Consider the following 19,620-nt stretch of genomic DNA (forward strand, 5'->3'; position numbering starts at 1 on the left):
CAACAAAATTAGCAGTGAGGTTACGGTGTTGTCCTTCCAATTCATCCAGCAAGCATTGGTGCTCCACCACTCTAGTCATCTCCTAGTAATCCTTCCACTTCCTCTTGTATGCGTGCACCCTAAACAGGCAATTGCTTCTGACACAACACATATCATACACTGTCGGGTTGCTCTTCACCACCCTGAATTGCCGTTGCAAAGATAAAGTGGACCATCGCTTCATAATTGTCTTCACCTTATTCCCACTAGGATAGAAAGCACCCACACAAACCTCATTCTCCCTGTACTCCCAAGGGATATTTTCCCTTACATTGACCTGTAGGTTCAAATGGTCATAAATTGACCAATTCCGCGGGATAGGATTAGCATCATCCTCATCCGACGAGTCATCATCCATGGCACTATTAGCCTCTTCTCCTTCCCTCTCCACCTGCTCAACTAACCTAGGGATGTCTTCCCCCTCATCAGCCTCGCCGTTTGGCTCACGGGTTGCATCTACATCCTCTGTGTCTCCTTCTTCTACCCCATCTTCATTATCTTCTTCAGTTTGCCTATCAATACTCTCCACACCTTCCTCGGCTCTAACTTCAGCACCTCTCACTTCTTCTTGCATCTGACTGCTAGATCCAATCGTGCGAAACACTTCAACAAACAATAATAGCGGTAAATCGCGCTTAGTACAACCATTTACATAGGCCCTCCAGTTCTGCATTCCTTCAAGCGGCATCAACTCCCAAAAGTTTATGTCAGGCCGTAACCTTACTATAGCCCTAACACACAACTCCACTTGATCTCTATCAAGATCGAAAGCCTTAAATAGCCAATTGCATATTGAAGCCCAAGTCCTCTTTCTTGTTCTTGGTAATTGTTTGCAGAACAACTGAAATTCAAATAAATCTACCCCTTCTGGACCATATCTAACCTCCCCCGACCATAGAACACTTGAAAAAATAAAATTTCCGACATGCCTGTCAATATACACAACACGAATAGATATTCTCATGTACTTAATTTAACTAACTCCAACAACACCTACATTTCAACAGATGGTAGAAACATCTAACTCGAGCATTACCAATAATAACAATTTTAGAGTTGTCTAAATATATGAACAAATTTATTTTATTTTACCCGATCAATATACACGACATTAACAGAGAACATTACTAAATATTACTAAATTTAACTAACAGTAAACACCCCTACGTTCCGAAAACATATATAAAGATATGCACGACATGAACAAAAATTGTTACGAAATGTAATAATTTCAACTAACCCCTAAAACACCTATATTTTGAATACCTATAAAATATAACTCTTGCATTTCGAATAATATTCATCTTAAATTTATCTAAATAAATCAACAAACTAATTTTACTATAACATAAATACCTAAGCTAAATTTACTATACCGACTAACCTATATTTTTCTATGTCTCATATGAACACCTAGATTTCATCTACTAATTAACACTACACCATCTACATAGCTACTACATCAACTACTACATCTACCAACTACGAGTTAAGCTTAACTAAGAGATTTGTAATAATACCTCAACAAAGCGAAGATCCGGGCTTCAATCTCCACCTACTCCCCTCCCCTCCTCTTCTCTCCTCCCTCCCTCCCTCTCTTTCTTTCTCTTCTCATCCCTCCCTTTCTTCCTCTTCTCTCCCGAACGCTCCCTCCCTTCTCTCCTCCGTTTTGGGCAGAAACAGGCGCACATGCACGCCCGGGCGGCCGCTCTGCACCTTTTAAAGATGCGGGAGAGCTACCGCCAAATCAGGCGGCGGTAACGATCCCGCTCACGCCGTTTGAATCGGCGGGGCCTGTTACCGCCCGCTGATCTAGCGGAAACCAGATACCACCGGATGGAATAGCGGTAACAACCTCGTCCCACGCACCGCTACAAAACCGTGTGCCGCCCGCCGAATCAGAGGGCGGTAAGAGGATTTGGCAGGTGATGTGGTGGATGTGTGAAGCTACCACTGTTTCACTCGGTGGTATCTTCTCTTACCGCCGGTTGAGATGGCGGTAGCCGTTTATCGCTGTTTGATCCGACGGTAGAGGTCTGTTTCTACAAATTTTAAGATGGCCTATTTATTTCTGTAAACGCGTAAAAGCCTTCCTCAAAATTAGTTTGGATTGTTTTGAACAGTTTGGCCCAAACCGTGAATGAACACCCCGTCAGCCCAAAGCAACGAACTGCTATTTCGTCCCGGTGCAAATCAACCCGAACTGCGGCCTGGTCCACCTCCGTCCCCTATGCGGAGATGGCCGCCTCGCATACCGGTCCCGGCTGCCGTCGCACGCCGCCGCGCCGCCGCCGGCGCCACATCAACGGCTGCGGACTCCACCGACGACCTTATCCGCCAACACAACCGCTCCATCGCAGCGCTCCTCCGCCGCGGCCGCTTCGCCGCCGCTCGGCGCCTCTTCGACGCGCTCCCGGCCCGCTCCGTCGTCACCTGGAACTCGCTCCTCGCGGCGCTCTCTCGCCGCGGCGACGTACTCGCGGCGCGCTCCTTCTTCGACTCCATGCCAGTGCTGGACGCCTTCTCGTGGAACACGCTCCTCGCCGCGTACGCGCGGTCTCCGCACCCGGACCACCTCGCGGCCGCGCGCCGCCTGTTCGATGAAATGCCCCAGCGCGACGCCGTCACGTGGAACACACTTCTCGGCGCCTACGCGCGCCGCGGGCTCATGGACGAAGCCCAGAGTCTGTTCAACGATATGCCGCAGAGGAACACGACTTCTTGGAACACAATGGTCACTGGGTTCTTTGCTGTTGGCCAAGCGAAGAAGGCACTGGACGTGTTTGAGGCAATGCCTGTCAAGGACTCTGCGTCGCTGTCTGCTATGGTCTCTGGCTTTATCAGGAATGGCTGGTTGCGTGAGGCTGATGTGCTTTTGACAAAGCACCTGAGGGCAACGGACATGGACAAGGCTGTTGATGCTTACAGCACCCTGATTGCTGCTTATGGACAAGCCGGGAGGGTTGCCGATGCAAGGAGGTTGTTTGATATGATTCCAAAAGAACAGAGCCAGCACAAGGGGCATAAGAGGAGGGTGTTTGAGAGGAATGTTGTTTCATGGAACTCGATGATGATGTGCTATATCAGAACTGGAGATGTTTGCTCAGCCAGGGCATTGTTTGATGAGATGCCAGGTAAGGACTTGGTGTCATGGAACACTATGATTGCAGGGTACACTCAAGCCTCAGACATGGAGGAGGCAGAGAAGCTGTTTTGGGAAGTGCCAGAGCCTGATGCAGTGACCTGGAATTTGATGATGCGGGGGTTTACACAAAAGGGGGATGTGGAACATGCTCGGGGATTCTTCGATGTGATGCCAGAGCGTAGCACAATCACGTGGAATACAATGATATCAGGTTATGAGCAAAACAAGGATTATGATGGTACAATCAAGCTATTTCAAAGGATGCTAGAAGCTGGTGAGAGGCCTAACCATCACACTTTGTCTTCAGTTCTAGCAGCATGTGCATCACTTGCTACGTTGCGCCTTGGGGCTCAGCTCCACCAACTCATTGAGAAGTCATTTCTGCCAGATACCGCAATCTGCAATGCACTTATAACAATGTACTCCAGATGTGGTGAACTAACCAATGCGAAAGCCATCTTCAGCCAGATGCATACACAAAAAGATTTAGTTTCTTGGAATGCGCTGATAGGAGGTTATGAGCATCATGGTCATGCTATAGAAGCCTTGCAGCTGTTCAAGGAGATGAGGGATGCCAAGGTTGCGCCAAGTCACATAACTTTTATTTCTCTCCTGAGTGCATGTGGAAATTCTGGCCTTGTCTCTGAAGGACGGGTGGTTTTTCATACCATGGTTCGTGAGTATTGCCTTGATGCTAGGGTTGAGCACTATGCTGCGCTTGTCAATCTCATAGGACGACACGGCCAGCTTGAGGATGCATTGGAGGTGATAAAGAGCATGCCAATTGCTCCAGACCGAGCTGTGTGGGGGGCATTCCTGGGAGCCTGCACTGCTAAAAAAAATGAACAGCTGGCTCAAATGGCTGCCAAGGCATTATCGGAGATTGATCCTGAGAGTTCTGCTCCATATGTTTTGATGCATAACTTACATGCCCATGAGGGGAGATGGGGAAGTGCATCTGTGGTTCGAGAAGATATGGAACGGCAAGGCATTCACAAGCATCCAGGGTGCAGTTGGATTGATATGCACGACAAGGTGCATGTCTTCGTCTCAGGGGATACCTCACATCCCCTTACCCATGAGATCTTTTCAGTCCTAGAATGTTTTTATAGGTCATGTAGAGATTGGAGTTAGATGGTGCAGCGAATTGTTGTATTTGGAAGGAGTTTTGCTCTGGTGGTCCTTTCCATAAAAACTGCACGATAAAGCAAACAAGTCATTAATTTTAACTAATTTTGGCCTAGCTCTTGTCTGGGCCTTGCCCTACCCGTGCCCGGTTCAGGCCTGGGTGCTTTCTCTGAATTCAGAGGAATTTATTTCTTCTGATCATGTTCAAAGCAAGGAGCACGGGTTCAGGAAATTGGGGGTTTGGTTCATACATATCCAGGGTGAAAGCTGAATCCATCTTGTATCATCGTGCTACTGGGCTACTTGCGTCAGTTGTATCTGTAATTTACTCAGGCTCCCTTTGGTTGGGCTTTCCAATCTACTTTTGCAAAAGTCAAAAGCTAACCAAAAATCCTAAAAGCTATGGCTCCCTTTGGTTGGGCTTTCCAACCTGCTTTTGCTTTTGCAAAAGCTAAAAGCCAACCAAAGGGCTCAAAAGCTCTACGTGCTTTTGCCCAAAAGCTATTTTTTCTCTAGTACAAAATCAAAAGCACCTTCCCCCCTGCTTTAAGTGCTTTTGGGGTAAAAAATTACCCACCTGCCACTGGTTATGATGTACCCTTTCATCTAATTTTTCTCTCCCGCACGCACAGAACGCATCTCGCCTCTCGCCTCCCCTGGCCGCCGGGCTTCCTCCCCTTGCCGCCGGCCGGCCGTCCGCCTCCCCTTGCCGCCGGCCGGCCGTCCGCCTCCCCTGGCCGCCGGCGGGCCTCGCGCCGCCGCCCCCATCGCCCCGACGGCTCGCGCCGCCGCCCCATCGCCCCCGACGGCCGCCGCCTCCCTGGAGCCCCCATCGCCGTCGCCAGGTTGACCACCCGCCGCCGCCGGCCCCACCGCCCGCCGGCCGCCGCCCCTTGACCGCCCGCCGCCGGCGCCCTTCACCGCCCGCCGGCCGTCCGCCGCCCCCTTCACCGCCCGCCGCCGCCGCCCCTTGACCGCCCGCCGCCGGCGCCCTTCACCGCCCGCCGGCCGTCCGCCGCCCCCTTCACCGCCCGCCGCCGCCGCCCCTTGACCGCCCGCCGCCGGCGCCCTTCACCGCCCGCCGGCCGTCCGCCACCCCCTTCACCGCCCGCCGCCGCCGCCCTTGAGTGGCCCCCGGCCGTCCGCCGCCCCCTTGGGAGGGCGCCCCATCGCCGGCGCCCCCCATCGCCGGTTCCTGTCCTGCTCCTGGTGAATGACCAGGAGCATATAAGGTATGAATTTTTTTTTTAATTTGTAACACTTTTTTTTTATAATACTGGTATGCTTATAGATGAATTCATAGTTACTGATAGATGTAAAAAACTTTTTTTTATAATACTGGTATGCATATAAGGTATGAACTTTTCAGAATGGAGAGAGAGAGTTGCTGATAGATGTAATAAACTCAATTATATTCTAATACCTAACGACTTATAAGTTTTTTAGTGACTGATACTCAGGTTACAAGTAATATGCTTTTTACACATAAACATATTGAGCCTCTACTTTTAGATCACAAAATGCAATAGAGAACTTATGAATATATGGAAGTATTAAAAGCACCATAATTATTTATACTAATTCAATTATTTTATGTTGTCCGGTACAATTACAACACAAAATCAAATAGGAAGCTACCTGCGAAAAGGAATTTCTTGAGGTATGAACAATCAATTGTACTGGTATGAGATAAATCACTTTTCTACTATCAGTATGGTTAAATGCAAAATGATAATTCAAAACTATGTAATGGATGAACGTTTGTACTTTGACATCTATGCTTATTTATTTCCCATTTGTTTAATAGTTGGATAGTTGGATTCATAGTTATGACTTAGCTTAGTTCTTATGAGTTTTCTTTGATTGGTTGAAGAATGGGTGATAAGGCGGATTGGGGTGATACTTTTTTAAGGCATTTGATTGATGCTTGCAAAGAAGAGATTGAAGCAGGGAATAGGCCGATGGGAATTTTCACTACTACCGGTTGGAAGAACGTTGTTTCCAAGTTTGCAGAAAAATCCGGTGATACGAGAACAAAAAAACAATTGAAGAACAAGTTAGATCTTCTGAAAAAGGAGTATGTCACGTTTATGGAGTTCAAGAATTGTGCAACTGGTCTTGGATGGGATGAGGCAAAACAAACTATTGACTGCTCAGATGAATGGTGGGACGAACACCTTGCTGTAAGAACTATGTTTCTTCATAATTATATTCTTTCCATTCTTTCTTATGGTGTCCAATGCTAATTTTTTTTCTAATTGTAGAGATGCAACAATCGTGAGAAAGGAATCAAATGCCACCATATAAAGTTTCGAAAACAAGGACCCAAGTTCCTCGATGACCTGCATATCTTGTTTGGCAAGGCACATGTAACTGGGTCTTCTGCATCCTGTCCTGGAGATATATCATCCGATGAGGCAAGTGATGATAATGTGGATGAGGTAGTGAAACCTACGCAGAAGGATATGACAGTGAACCTAGGAAAAAGGAAACGCAAGGGTACCTCTATTGGTGTTGAAGAGAAGGATGAGAAGAGCCCATTCTTTCGTTTGTACAAGTCCACTTGTTTGAAGATAGAAAATGCTGTAGAGAGTATCTCCACAAGTGTTGAAGCATCATCAGCTCCTCCAACTAACCTAGTTTCTACCATTACAAAGACTATGAAGATGGTGAAAGAATGTGGGGTGCAAGAAGGAACTGCTCTAATGCACACAGCCGCTTCCTTAATTGTTAAACCTGAATTTAGGGAGCTCTTTAGCTCTCTAGAAACAACTAAAGGCAGACTGGATTTGATTGAGAGGGAGCTAGAAAAGGAGATGATGAAGCGCCACTGATTTGTATTGCCTGTTTGTCAAATTATTTATTGTCATATGTGACAACAATTTCCCTATGTTGAACCATAATTTGTTACCCTATATTGAAACATTATTTATCTATTAGTGTGTTATGTTGAGCTTTTTCATTTAGTATTGTCAAAGATATTTGTTGTATTTAAATATTAATGTACTAATGTCTCATGTAGATGGATGATACATTGGGAGATGTGGCTAAAGGAGGGCAAAAAGGACTACTACTGCTAGCTGAACTTGCACAGCATGCTGGTGCTATTGGAGAAATGGGCAACTTGTATACTGAGCGGTATTTGCACAAAGATGGATACAGGGAAACGTCAGAAACTGGAATTCAATGGGTGATGAGGTGTATGTCACGTCCGAGATATTTTTATAAGATGTTTCGGATGAGCACCGAGATTTTCGATAAACTTCATAATTTGCTAGTCTCTACTTACGGATTGACCTCAACCAACAATGTTTCATCTATTGAGTCATTGGCAATGTTCTTGTGGATCGTCGGAGGACCACAATCTTTTTCACAAGCTGAAAATCGTTTCACACGGTCACTTTGGACAGTTCACATGAAGTTTCACGAAGTCTTGAAATGTTTGCGCAAGTTAGCTAAGGATAATATTAAGCCGAGGGATCCTACTTTTTCTACGGAGCATGAAAGGGTGAGAGAGGACCGTTTTTGGCCATACTTTAAAGGCGCAATTGGAGCAATAGATGGTTCACATGTCAAAGTGGTAGTACCAGTGGACGAAGTGGTTAACCACACATGCCGTCATGGATATACATCTCAAAATGTGCTTGCTATTTGTGACTTTGATATGAGGTTCACCTTTGCGGTTGCCGGGTGGCCGGGTTCTGCACATGACACACGTATCCTCAATCATGCATTGGCAAATTTTCCTTCATTTCCCCTGCCTCCTAAAGGTATACATGATTCTTTCAACAAATTACCTGAATTTGTATTAAAATGTACCTTACTAACTTGATTTTGTAGGAAAGTATTATCTCGTGGACTCAGGTTACCCAAACCGAATTGGGTATCTTGCGCCTTTCAAAGGAAGCACATACCATATACCAGAATTTCAGCATCGTTCGGGGCCTCCTCAAGGAAAGTACGAGATGTTCAATTTTTTGCATTCATCTCTTCGTAATGTCATTGAAAGGTCTTTTGGAGTCTTAAAGCAGAAGTGGCGTATTTTGAAGGACATGCCAAGTTTCTCACCTCGTACTCAGAAACATATTATTATGGCTTGTCTTGCATTGCATAATTTTATTCGTGATAGCAATTTGTCTGATAAGGAGTTCAAGAGATGTGATGATGATGAGGATTACTTGGTACAACATACATGTGGTATGAGACAAACACAAGGAGATGATAGTGACGATGTGGACAATGAGGATACCATGAATACCATTCGCACTAGGATAGCTGATGCTTTGGTTAGTGCGAGAGGAGGAGAGTAATGTTGAGGGTTGGCATCCTTGTATAGAACTTTTTGATCGATATAGTTCTATTTATGTGGACCAATTACTTTAATGGATGAAAAACATTTAAAATTTATTTTTTGTTTCTTCCTAAAATAGTGGTTTACATTGAATTAGTGAACGCATTATTTTGTTACGAGCAATTTGCATATAAACACACTCACAGACCTTTAGGGGCATTACAGGTATTTCTTACACAGCCTACAGTTTCACAGCTCCTCTAACCAAACGGTCTTCTGCTTTTCCCACAGCTGCTTTCTCACAGCTGCTTTTCCATAGCCCACAGCTCACAGCAGCTTTTCCAAAAGCCACAGCCCAACCAAACACACCCTATATATGCTTTGGGTCAAAAGCTGCTTTTGCTTAGTACAAAATTAAAAGCACCTTCCCCCTGCTTTTAGCTGCTTTTGGAGTAAAAAATTACCCACCTGCCACTGATTATGAAAGATACCAGTTCATTCTTTTTTTCTTCTTTTTCTATTCGCATCTCCGTACCCACAGACTTGACGGCGAGCAGCATCGGCTTCAGTTGCGCCACCTCCATCCTCACCGACTTCGGCGGTGGGTGAGTGACACCCACCCCGGTGGCGCGGCCCGTCTCCCCACTCCGGCGAGTCCCCGTCTCCCCACTCCGGCGAGTCCCCATCCCTCCCGGACATCCGACGAGCCTCTCTCCCTCCCAAACGCGAGCAACAGTAGAGGAAGCTGGCGAGCGTGAGCCAGCAGAGGAAGCTCCGTTGTGTGTGGGCTCCACCGTGGGCGCGGGCTCCACCGGGCGCGACCGCCGCTGCGGCGTGGCCTCCATCTGTGGGCGAGAGCTCAGCCGGGCGCTAGCTTCGCCGTGGGCGAGAGCTCCACCGTGGGGTGGACTGGCCAGTGGGAGGAAGAAGAAGGGGAGCTGGCGAGCGCGAGCCAGCAGAGGAAGCTCCGTCGCGTGTGGGCTCCGCTGTTGGTGCGGGCTCCGCCGAGCGCGACCACCGCTGCGGCGTGGCCTCCATCCGTAGGTGAGAGCTCAGCCGGGCGCTAGCTTCGCCGTGGGCGAGAGCTCCACCGTGGGGTGGACTGGCCAGTGGGAGGAAGAAGAAGGGGCTGACAAGCAGGATGTCAGTGAGAGAGGAAGAGAGTTGAGTGGGGTGGACTGTGGATGACATGTAGGGTCCACTTGACAGTTTATTCAAAAGCCACAACATATCAACCAAACGGCCTTGTGCTTTTTCCCAAAGTTGCTTTTTCACAGCTCACAGCTTGTAGCAGCTTTTCCAAAAGTCACAGCTCAACCAAACATGCCCTCGAGTAGTCAATATTCTTCCTGTTGGCCGTGAGATGCATCTAGTCCTGTTGCCACCTGTTTTTTTTTCTGGTTAAGGGATTAAAGGCCAGCTACTTTTGTTGTCATATCATGAAAAATTATTGGTGACTGGATCCAGAATACTTGTAGTTATTTCCGATCTAGTAGTACTGTTATGAATCTGAAAACAGAGGAATGTAGCAAAGCATAGCATTCTATATTTTCTGTTTCAGTTGTCAAAAATTCAGAGATACCCCTTTCGGAAAAAAAATCAGAGATACATTCTTATTTCTATTGGCACAGTGTCTGAGTAACAGCAAAATCTAGCACTAAGATCCTCCAAAATCCATCCAGTAGCTCCACACTTCGTCAACACCAGCCAGGTTGTGCACGAGTTTCAGAGATATGCCTCGATCTTCTCTGAGCACCAATTCCTGCAGCTCTCTACAAGCAATATCAATTGACTTGACTGAGTATATAAGCCATACAATCATTCCATTGCTACTACCCAATGACCAGGCGGATCCAGAACGGGGCTGCGCCCCGGGCTGAGCTGTTGAATCACACCTAAAATAGGCTAATTTTGTCTCCTAAGCCTCATTTTGTTAGGCTAAACAGCACATAGGTTAAAGGGACTCCACGGTCTCGCCCCGGGCTACAGCCCGGGCAGCCCGGGCCCTGGATCCGCCCCTGACCAGTATCCCTCAGCATCATCGACTACGAAATCCACTCCAGTTCTCAAGAATATCACTCACCATCTTGTGTTCCAGCCACATTAGCTTAATAAGCAGACTTCTGAATTTTCCTTGAGTTGGAGGTACCATGGAGATAATAGTTGTCCTACTGCCTGAAGAGGCAGTTTGACCAAGCACCAAGGAGTAGAATCACTAGCAAGGGAATATAACTTAACGCCAGGGCAAGGCTGCAGAAGTGTTTCAGCACCTAAGGATATGTTGTCTCTTGAGGACATAATGTATTGTCCAATAATGTATATACTTCTTTTGTTTCACGAGTCATATAATTTGTTTCATGTGACATTTTTTATTCCACGAATTTCTATAATAGGTTCCATGCGATATTTTTCTATGGCTCATATGATTTGTTCCATATGTTTTTTTTTCTGTGAGTCATATGATATGTTTCATTTTTTTTTGCAAATTTGTATGATTTGTACCAAGTTTATATATTTTTTGCTCCTCTGGAATATTTTTTAAATTTTACTTCAATATTATCTTTCTAATATATTTTTATATATTTTCATACTGTATTTTGAATTATTCTTGTTTTGTTGATGTATTGTTCTCATAGAGAATTTAATTGTTCATCTATATGGATGATTTGTGCTAGGTGTTCAAATTTTATTCCTCCTGCATTGTTCCATTTCAACAAACTTTTTTATATATGGATGATTTATTTGAGGTGTTCAAATTTTTGTTCCTACTTGAAGAAACTGTTGTTCCTCAAGTTTGGATGATTTGTCCTAACTATTTAAAATTTTGTTTCTCCAGTACAATTTTTTGCTCTACTTGAACAAACTTTTGTTCATAAAATTTGGATTATTCTTTTAGGTGCTTAAAGTTTTATTACTCCTGTATAAAAATTTTGTCTGGATATAAAATACAAACTTAAATTTCATTGGTTCATTTGGAATTTTTTTGAAATATTCAATGGCATGTTATTCCTTAAATTGTTCCCCAGTGCACTTTTGATTTCACCATGTAATTAGTATTGATTGGTCTCTTGTGCTTTATTTAGTAGCAAAAATTGAAAGAGAAATGTCAAAATTGAGACATTTTCACCAAACACGATGGTCCAATCGAGTGAAGTTTCACATAATTGCTATGGAAAGATAGTATTAGCCAATCAACCAGCTTTGTTGATCCCTCCACACTCTTCTTGTCCCGTACATGTCTCTCATGTAATGTTTTTACCTTTCTGGTATCGATATGTTTGATAAAATTATAGATCTATGTATGCTCAAGTAAACTACTCACTCTCATGCAGCACAGGGATTAATGGTCTAATGGATACATAATTCCCTGTGCATGATCATTATTGCTATCACGATCAGTTAATAAAGAACATTCTATCTATAAACCCAAAATCATGCCATGGACATCCAAGAAAGGAACATTTTATTGAGTAGCACTAGTCCATTCAGAGGTGAACTTACCCTTATATATTTTATTCAAGAAGATCTATAGGGTAAGTTTTAGAATCCTAGCAAATCCCAGTCGTATCCACATCCCTGCAAGTGTAGAACAAAATCTTGAACTGAATCTATCCGAAAAGGCTTTGATTGGCCACTATGCATGCTCTCTAATGCACGAGCCCCAAAGGCATGCTCTGCAATTACCAAGAACTAATTATCTCTATAACTCCCAATCCACCACCCTTAGCATTTAATTCCTTGCGTGGTTTTAAATGGCCGTTTCAATTGCCCAATGATCTCAGGGTTTAAGGGCCGCATTTGCCTTCCATCTTCTCCATATATTGCTGGCCTGCAAGCCATTCCGGCATCTCTGATCTCCCGGAAGAATGGAGGCCAAGCATGAAGAGAGGTAAACTCGCTGCTCTTTGGGACTGCTCATTTTTATCCTTTTTCTTTGCTGTACAGAATGTTTTAGTGTACTTTTGGTAGCTTTTTTTGCAGCAGCTTGTGGCCATTCTGGACAAGTGCTTGGCCTGATAGCTACCTGCTCGAAGAGGACGCGCTCCTCTCCAGCCTCTCCTTCCCGAGCTTGCACTTCCAACCATCCTGCTCCACCATTACCCCGAGCAACATACTGCAAGGTATACTTCCTTTTCTTTTTCCATTCTGGAATTCAGATTCATATGCAAGATGAGATTGCCTTCTGGACTCGTAGCGCTAAGCTTCTCCTTCGCTGGGATGCAGATGAGCTCGACGCCATCTTTAACGACGACGTGCTAAAGCATTGGGACGAGATGGAGCAAGCTGACAGCAAGGCAGAGGACGGCCACACCACCAAGGGGTTGCCGCTGCTCTGCTACGGCGAAGAGAAGGAAGTCTCCTCCAACTCCGGCACCATGGTCGTCGGAGCAGACCAGCAGCGCGTGAGGCCAGAGGCGGAGACGGTCCTGACGTTCGAGCTCGTGTCGCAGTACTTCTACATGCCGATCATGCAGGCGGCGCGGGAGCTCAACGTCGGTCTGACCCTCCTCAAGAAGCGGTGCCGGGAGCTCGGCATCCCGAGGTGGCCGCACCGCAAGATGAAGAGCCTGCAGTCCCTCATCAACAATGTCCAGGTCCCCTATGTCTTTCACCTCAATTTCAATTTGCAATGCTCAGCATTTTAGATAGAATTTTGCAATTTTCGATCGGCATTTAAAGCTAAGAAGAGATCGGCTGGTTGAGGTTGCAGGTCCTGCAGGAGGCGGGCAAGGCGACAGGGGAGGAGCAGCTGCGGGCGATGGTGGAGATGCTGCAGCAGGAGAAGCAGCTCCTGGAGCAGAGGCCGTATGTTCAGCTCGACGAGAAGACGAAGAGGCTCCGGCAGGCCTGCTTCAAGGCCAACTACAAGAAGAGGCGGCTCTTGGCTCTTGAAGCTGGAGAGGCACCAAGATCCCACAAGTACTGATCCAAATCAGCTTATATATCGTCTGGAGATCGAAATGATATTCCTATGAAATTCCTGCGTTTTAGAGGAGGCCTTAACAGCATGGGAATCAACTTCTTGTTGCATGAAAAAAGAGTTTAACATTGTATCAAGTGTCTTAAGTACATCACATTGCACATTTACACTACGCTATGCTATTGCTACTATTGCTATCTTTCTACACTACAAGTAGTACTACTCTTCTGAAGCTACAAGCTTCAAGCGGTGACCAGCTCTGTCCTGGCCGCCGTCTCCCTCTGCTCCTTGACGATGTCCACGTGCTCGGACAAGATGGCCCTGAACTCGTCGCCGGAGAGCGTCTCCTTCTCCATGAGCACGTCCACCAGCTGGTCGATCGCCGCGCGGTTCCTCCTGACGTGCTCCTTGGCGACCTCGTACGCCTGGTCGACGATGCGCTTCACGGCGGCATCGATGTCGGCGGCGAGCTTCTCGGACATGGAGTTCCGGGCCAGCATCCGCATCACGACGTCGCCGCTCTGCGTGGCTGGCTCGACGAGCGCCCACGGCCCGATCTCCGACATCCCGAACGTGGTCACCATCTGCCGCGCCACCTGCGTCACCTGCTGCAGGTCCCCCGCCGCGCCCGTCGTCACCTCGGGCTCCCCGAAGATCACCTCCTCGGCGGCGCGCCCCCCGAGCCCGCCCACGATGCGCGCGAAGATCTGCTGCTTGGACACCAGCGTCGGGTCCTCACCCGGCAGGAACCATGTCAGCCCGCGCGCCTGCCCCCGCGGGATCAGCGTCACCTTCTGCACCTCGTCGTGCCCTGGCGTCAGCGTCCTGGCATCCGTGCAAACACAAGTCGATCGGTTAGCATATGGTGTGTGATTATGGCAATGGAACATCAGCATGGAACGAAGACAAAGATCGATTACTATAGATTAATCTTTAGTATACTTACGCGCAAACGGCGTGGCCGATCTCGTGGTAGGCGACGAGCATCTTGCTCTTGCCGTCGGTCATGCTGGTGCCCTCGAGGCCCGCGACGATGCGGTCGATGGAGTCGTCGATCTCCTTGACGGTGATGCGGTCCTTGCCGCGGCGGCCGGCGAGGATGGCGGCCTCGTTCATGAGGTTGGCGAGGTCGGCGCCGCTGAACCCGGGGGTGCGCATGGCTACCACGCTGAGCGACACGTCCGGGTCCAGCTTCTTGTTGGAGCTGTGCACCCTGAGGATCTCCTCCCGGCCGCGCACGTCGGGGAGCCCGACGCTGACCTGGCGGTCGAAGCGGCCGGGGCGGAGCAGCGCGGCATCGAGGATCTCCGGCCGGTTGGTGGCGGCGATCACGATGACGCCGCTGTCGCCGGCGAACCCGTCCATCTCCGTCAGCAGCTGGTTCAGCGTCTGCTCCCTCTCATCGTTCCCGCCGCCGATGCCCGTCCCGCGCTGGCGGCCGACGGCGTCGACCTCGTCGATGAAGACGAGGCACGGCGCGTTCTCCTTGGCCTTGTTGAAGAGGTCCCGCACCCGCGACGCGCCCACGCCGACGAACATCTCGATGAACTCGGAGCCGGACAGCGAGAAGAAGGGCACGCCGGCCTCCCCCGCGATGGCCTTCGCCAGCAGCGTCTTCCCCGTCCCCGGCGGGCCCACCAGCAGCACGCCCTTGGGTATCCTCGCCCCGAGCGCCGCGAACTTCTCCGGCGACTTGAGGAACTGCACGATCTCCTGGAAGTCCTGCTTGGCCTCGTCCACACCGGCGACGTCGTCGAACGTGATCCCCGTGTTGGGCTCCATCTGGAACTTGGCCTTGGACTTCCCAAGCCCGAACGGCAGGTTGGGCCCCCCGCCGGCACCGGGGTTGTTTATGGTGACCGACCTCCAGATCAGCGTGGCGACGAAGAGGAGCGGGAACCCGAAGTTGAGGAGGAAGTCGAGGAGCACGAGCCCCGGGTTGGGCTCCACGGGGTGCGCGGCGAAGTCGACGCCCCTGTCCCGGAGCTTCCGGAGAAGCTCGGGGGGCAGGCCCGGGAGCTGCACCCGCACGCGGTGCGTCCTGGACGCCAGCGCCGGGTCGTCCAGCTCCACGACGGCCACCGTGCCGTTCTCGAAGAAGTCCACCTTCCGCACCGCGCCGGCGTCGAGGTAGTCGAGGAACCGCGAGTAGGACATCCGGTTCGACGTCGGGTCCTCGGGCGCCAGCGCGGGGGGCGGCGCTGCCGCCGCCGTCTCGGCACGCGCCCGCGCTGGGTCTCCCGCGGCGAGGCCGAGCCCGAGGCCCAGCCCCGCGGACTGGAGCAGCCGTCTCCTGTTGAGCCCCCCTGTGGCGTCCGGAGTGGAAGGAGGCGTGGCCTTGGCCGAGGGAGGCGCGCGCTTCTGTTGCTGTGGGGACGCTTGCTTGGACACGTCCTGCGCCCGGCAGATGGGCAGGCGGCTCGTCATCGTCAGCGACATGGCCGTTCGCGACATCGGCAGCTAGCTCCTACTCTACTGATGTGCCGCTTGTTCGATCAAAACTTCAAGCTTCGTGTGAGTGTCGTGTGCTGTCGCGTGTTCAGTCCTTGCTTGGGAATTTGGAGGGAACAGGCGACGAGCCCTCTGGTTTAAATAGCTTCAGGTCGCGGCGCCATGGACACGGTGTTCAAGTGGGCGTTGAGTTCGCCCTTGTCGTGTGCAGACAAGGATTTCGCGGCCGGCGGCGATCGATGGTTTCTTCCCGTAGGTTCGTGAGTTGGTGGAGGGGTTTGTCCGGTTCCGCTTTCGCGTAGCGTCTGGAAGCCGCCGACGGATAAACCCCGTCGCCCGAGGCGAAATCCGGGGAGCCAATTGCATCGCGTGGCTCGCGTCCGCCGGTTGCTCGTCGGGCAGGACCAGCGAACTGTGGTAAGCTCTAGCGGCGTCCGGTGTTTTGGCGCCGCGGCGGCGGGGCACGGCCGCACACCTGGGCTCGCCGCGCCCAAGCGTTGCCCCTGGGAGGCTGCTGCACGCGTAGCAGCGTCCGGGCGTTGACACCTGTCCGGCACTCCGGCAGTCCCCTGGTGTCGCTAGCTCACGTGTACAAGAAGTCCGTGTTGGCGTGGACAGGAGCCTTTCTTTTCTTCGGTGGAAACGATCGGTGCCCGTTTTTTTCCACCCGCGTTGATACGGCCTCCGGCAAACGATTTTCCGTGTGGATAATAGGTGGTTTCTTTTGTCATGTGATCTGGGCTTCGGCCCATCCTCAGCTTGGTAGCCTGTAGCGGCAAAATACCTGGGCCTTAATCAAGCAGCACTCGCTACCCATTTGCACGGCCGGAGCCCAACGGATATAATGGTCTAATGGTAATTTCGTTCAAGCATGGAGCGAAAGATCAAACTGACTGTTGGTATTGGTACACGGGTCCGTCCAATGGCTTGCTCTAACTCTAGGCAAATTACCCGCTACCCGTTACCCAAACCCAAAATACCCAGACCCAGACCCAAAAACCCGAACCTGCAATGCCCGATGTTTAGTTCGGATAGTGATTCCTATTACCCGATTTTAATTTGGGTAATTCGGGTAACTACACCCGGTACCCGAACATTCCGCAATTTGAGTCAGAGCCCAATAGGCCAAACATCCCCCGTGGCCCAACAGGCAACAGCGCAACCTCATTTCCTCACCTCACTCCCTGTATCCTACAAAACCTAGCCGCCAGCCCTCCAGATTCCAGAGTCTCGCCTTCTCGGAGCGCCGGAGCGGTACCGAAGTCCGAAGGGGCGCGGGCATGGCCGCGTGTGGCGACAGCGTGACGCGGAGCAAAGTCGTCGACTCGTCGACGCCGCCCTTACTCCGTCGCCCACCTCTGCACCTCACTCCGACATGCAACACCTCGCATCCCCGTGCGTCGATCTCGTCGGAGACTAAACACTGGAGAGGGACACCGGTGCCCGACTACTTGAAGATTGAAGGACGGATGCCACATCAGAATCCTCATGCAATGTATGTATTCCCTAACCCCTGTGGCCCTATTCGTCTTAGTTTTTTTTTGAATCTATGGATCTGTTATTTGTCTATTTGATATGATCTGTGATTTTTGATAATATGGTGATGCTCATAATATGGTGATTTTTGATATGATGTGCCATTTATGGTTAACAGAGGCAGTAAGGCACATGTTTAGTTGATTTGTTATGATCTGTTGATATGATCTGTGATTTATGATGTGTTGTTATGATCTATTCATATGATCTGTGATTTAGTTTGACTTATTGTCTTAGTGACTGATTATAGTGCTCTTTTTATTTCTGTAGATGCCAGAAACAGAGGATAATATGGAATCAGTGGGCACTGGCACTCAATTTGATAGTCAGCAGACTCAGGCAATGGTAATGGTGCCAATGTCAGTGCATGAACAACCATCACTGGAGAATCAGGAGCAAGGCAAAACTGAAGTAACTAAAAAAGTGGTCATTGATGTGGATGAGAAGGAAACTGAAAAAACTCAGAGAAAGGAGTTGGCGTCAAGGTCTGAGATGTGGCAACATTTTATCAAGATCAAGGACGACAAAGGACTTTTGAAGGCTGGAAGGTGCAAATATTGCCACTGTGACATCAAGGTTGACACAAGAGGACATGGAACATCTGCATTGAAGAAACACTTTGGTACATGCAAATGCAATCCTCATGTTTTCAACAAGGACCCAAAGCAAGGCACCTTGCAAGCATGTAGGGGGGAAGCCCCTACCACTTGGAGGTTTGATCAAGAAGAACTTAGAGAAGCCTTTGCTGAGATGGTAATAGAAGATGAGCAACCCTTTTGTTTTGGTGAGAAGTCTGGCTTTAGGAAATTTATGTCCAAAGCATGTCCTCGATTCCAATTTCCATCTAGAAGAACTTGCACAAGGGACATTGTACGTCATTACTGTGAAGAGAAAGCCAAACTGAAGAAGTTCTTCAAAGATTCTTGTGAGAGAGTATGCCTCACAACAGATTGTTGGACTTCTCAAGTTCAAGATGGATATATGACTGTTACAGCAACTTTCATTGATGAAAACTGGAATCTGCATAAGAAAGTGATAAGTTTTTTTTGGTAAAGGGTCACAAGGGGGAGGATATTGGGAAGACTTGACGAGATGCTTAGCTAACTGGGGTTTGGATAGAGTAATGATTGTAACAGTGGATAATGCAAGTGCCAATGACAGTGGTGTTGATTACTTGATGAGGCATCTGCAGAAAACCAACATTGCTAAGGGAAAGTTTTTGCATATGAGGTGTGCAACCCACATTGTGAATCTTATTGTAAGAGATGGATTGCAAGAAGTGGATCTCTCTATTAAGCGTGTTAGGGCTGCTGTTAGATATATCAAAAATGGGACTTCAAGATTGGTCAAGTTTAAAGAAATTGCTGAGGAAGAGAAAGTGGACAACAAAGCTCCTTTGAAACTTGATGTTCCGACAAGGTGGAATTACACATATTTGATGTTGAAGGCTGCAATTGTGTATGAGAAAGTGTTCTTAAAGTTAGCTAAAGATGACACTAATTATGTTATTGATTTGTCTGAAGCAAGGGATGGTTTTGGGCATCCTGATGAAGATGATTGGGACAATGCAAAGAAGATGGAACAATTTCTATAGCATTTCCATGACCTTACTATTTCTTCTCTCCAAGTCACTTGCAACACTTTCTTTCATGAGATTGGAGAAGTCCATCTGTTGATTCAAGAATGGCTGAATAGTGAAGATAATTTACAAGTATTAATGGGGATGAGAATGAAAGAGAAATTTGATAAATACTGGGGACTTTCACACACCAACAGCAAGGACAATGACAGGCAGCAACAAGAGCAAGATAGGGATAAAGGGCGGAGCAAGGGCAGGGGGAAGGAGAAGGACAAGGACAAGGAGAACATCAATTTATTCATATTTGTGGCTGCATTCCTTGATCCAAGGTACAAGTTATCTTTGTACACAAAGATTAGCGTTGAAGAGATATTTGGTGAGGAAAGATGTGAATTGGTTTGGGCAGCAATTAATACTTGTGTGAGAGAGCTATTTGAAGAATACATGAACATGTATGCTCCAAGTGAAGAAACAACTCAAGTAATTGATGCTGATCAACCTAAGGAAGGTGCAGGAGAAATACTTAAAGA

At 48.5% G+C, this 19,620-nt stretch overlaps 4 protein-coding genes across 4 annotated transcripts; 3 read left to right on the forward strand and 1 right to left on the reverse strand.

Moving 5' to 3' along the window:
• Positions 1 to 2,191: 2,191 nt before the first annotated feature.
• Positions 2,192 to 4,427, forward strand: LOC117853395 (pentatricopeptide repeat-containing protein At1g62260, mitochondrial). Its single transcript, XM_072293104.1, has one exon. The coding sequence runs from the start codon at positions 2,270 to 2,272 to the stop codon at positions 4,316 to 4,318; it is 2,049 nt and encodes a 682-aa protein (XP_072149205.1). The 5' UTR covers positions 2,192 to 2,269; the 3' UTR covers positions 4,319 to 4,427.
• Positions 4,428 to 6,186: 1,759 nt separating this feature from the next.
• LOC117853396 (uncharacterized) lies at positions 6,187 to 7,161 on the forward strand. Its single transcript, XM_034735769.2, has 2 exons — positions 6,187 to 6,495; positions 6,577 to 7,161. The coding sequence occupies exons 1-2, from the start codon at positions 6,187 to 6,189 to the stop codon at positions 7,144 to 7,146; spliced, it is 879 nt and encodes a 292-aa protein (XP_034591660.1). The 3' UTR covers positions 7,147 to 7,161.
• A 5,396-nt stretch (positions 7,162 to 12,557) lies between these two features.
• Positions 12,558 to 13,686, forward strand: LOC117853397 (protein RKD1). The gene is made up of 2 exons (XM_072293105.1): positions 12,558 to 13,192; positions 13,315 to 13,686. Exons 1-2 carry the CDS (start codon positions 12,767 to 12,769, stop codon positions 13,528 to 13,530), a joined length of 642 nt encoding a protein of 213 aa, XP_072149206.1. The 5' UTR covers positions 12,558 to 12,766; the 3' UTR covers positions 13,531 to 13,686.
• On the reverse strand, positions 13,604 to 16,529 carry LOC117851911 (ATP-dependent zinc metalloprotease FTSH 6, chloroplastic). Its single transcript, XM_034733822.2, has 2 exons — positions 14,471 to 16,529; positions 13,604 to 14,349 (listed from the first exon to the last, which is right to left on the reverse strand). The coding sequence occupies exons 1-2, from the start codon at positions 15,976 to 15,978 to the stop codon at positions 13,767 to 13,769; spliced, it is 2,091 nt and encodes a 696-aa protein (XP_034589713.1). The 5' UTR covers positions 15,979 to 16,529; the 3' UTR covers positions 13,604 to 13,766.
• Positions 16,530 to 19,620: the final 3,091 nt, after the last annotated feature.

This window comes from Setaria viridis, chromosome 4, assembly GCF_005286985.2.
Source record: "Setaria viridis chromosome 4, Setaria_viridis_v4.0, whole genome shotgun sequence".
Lineage (NCBI taxonomy): Eukaryota > Viridiplantae > Streptophyta > Magnoliopsida > Poales > Poaceae > Setaria > Setaria viridis.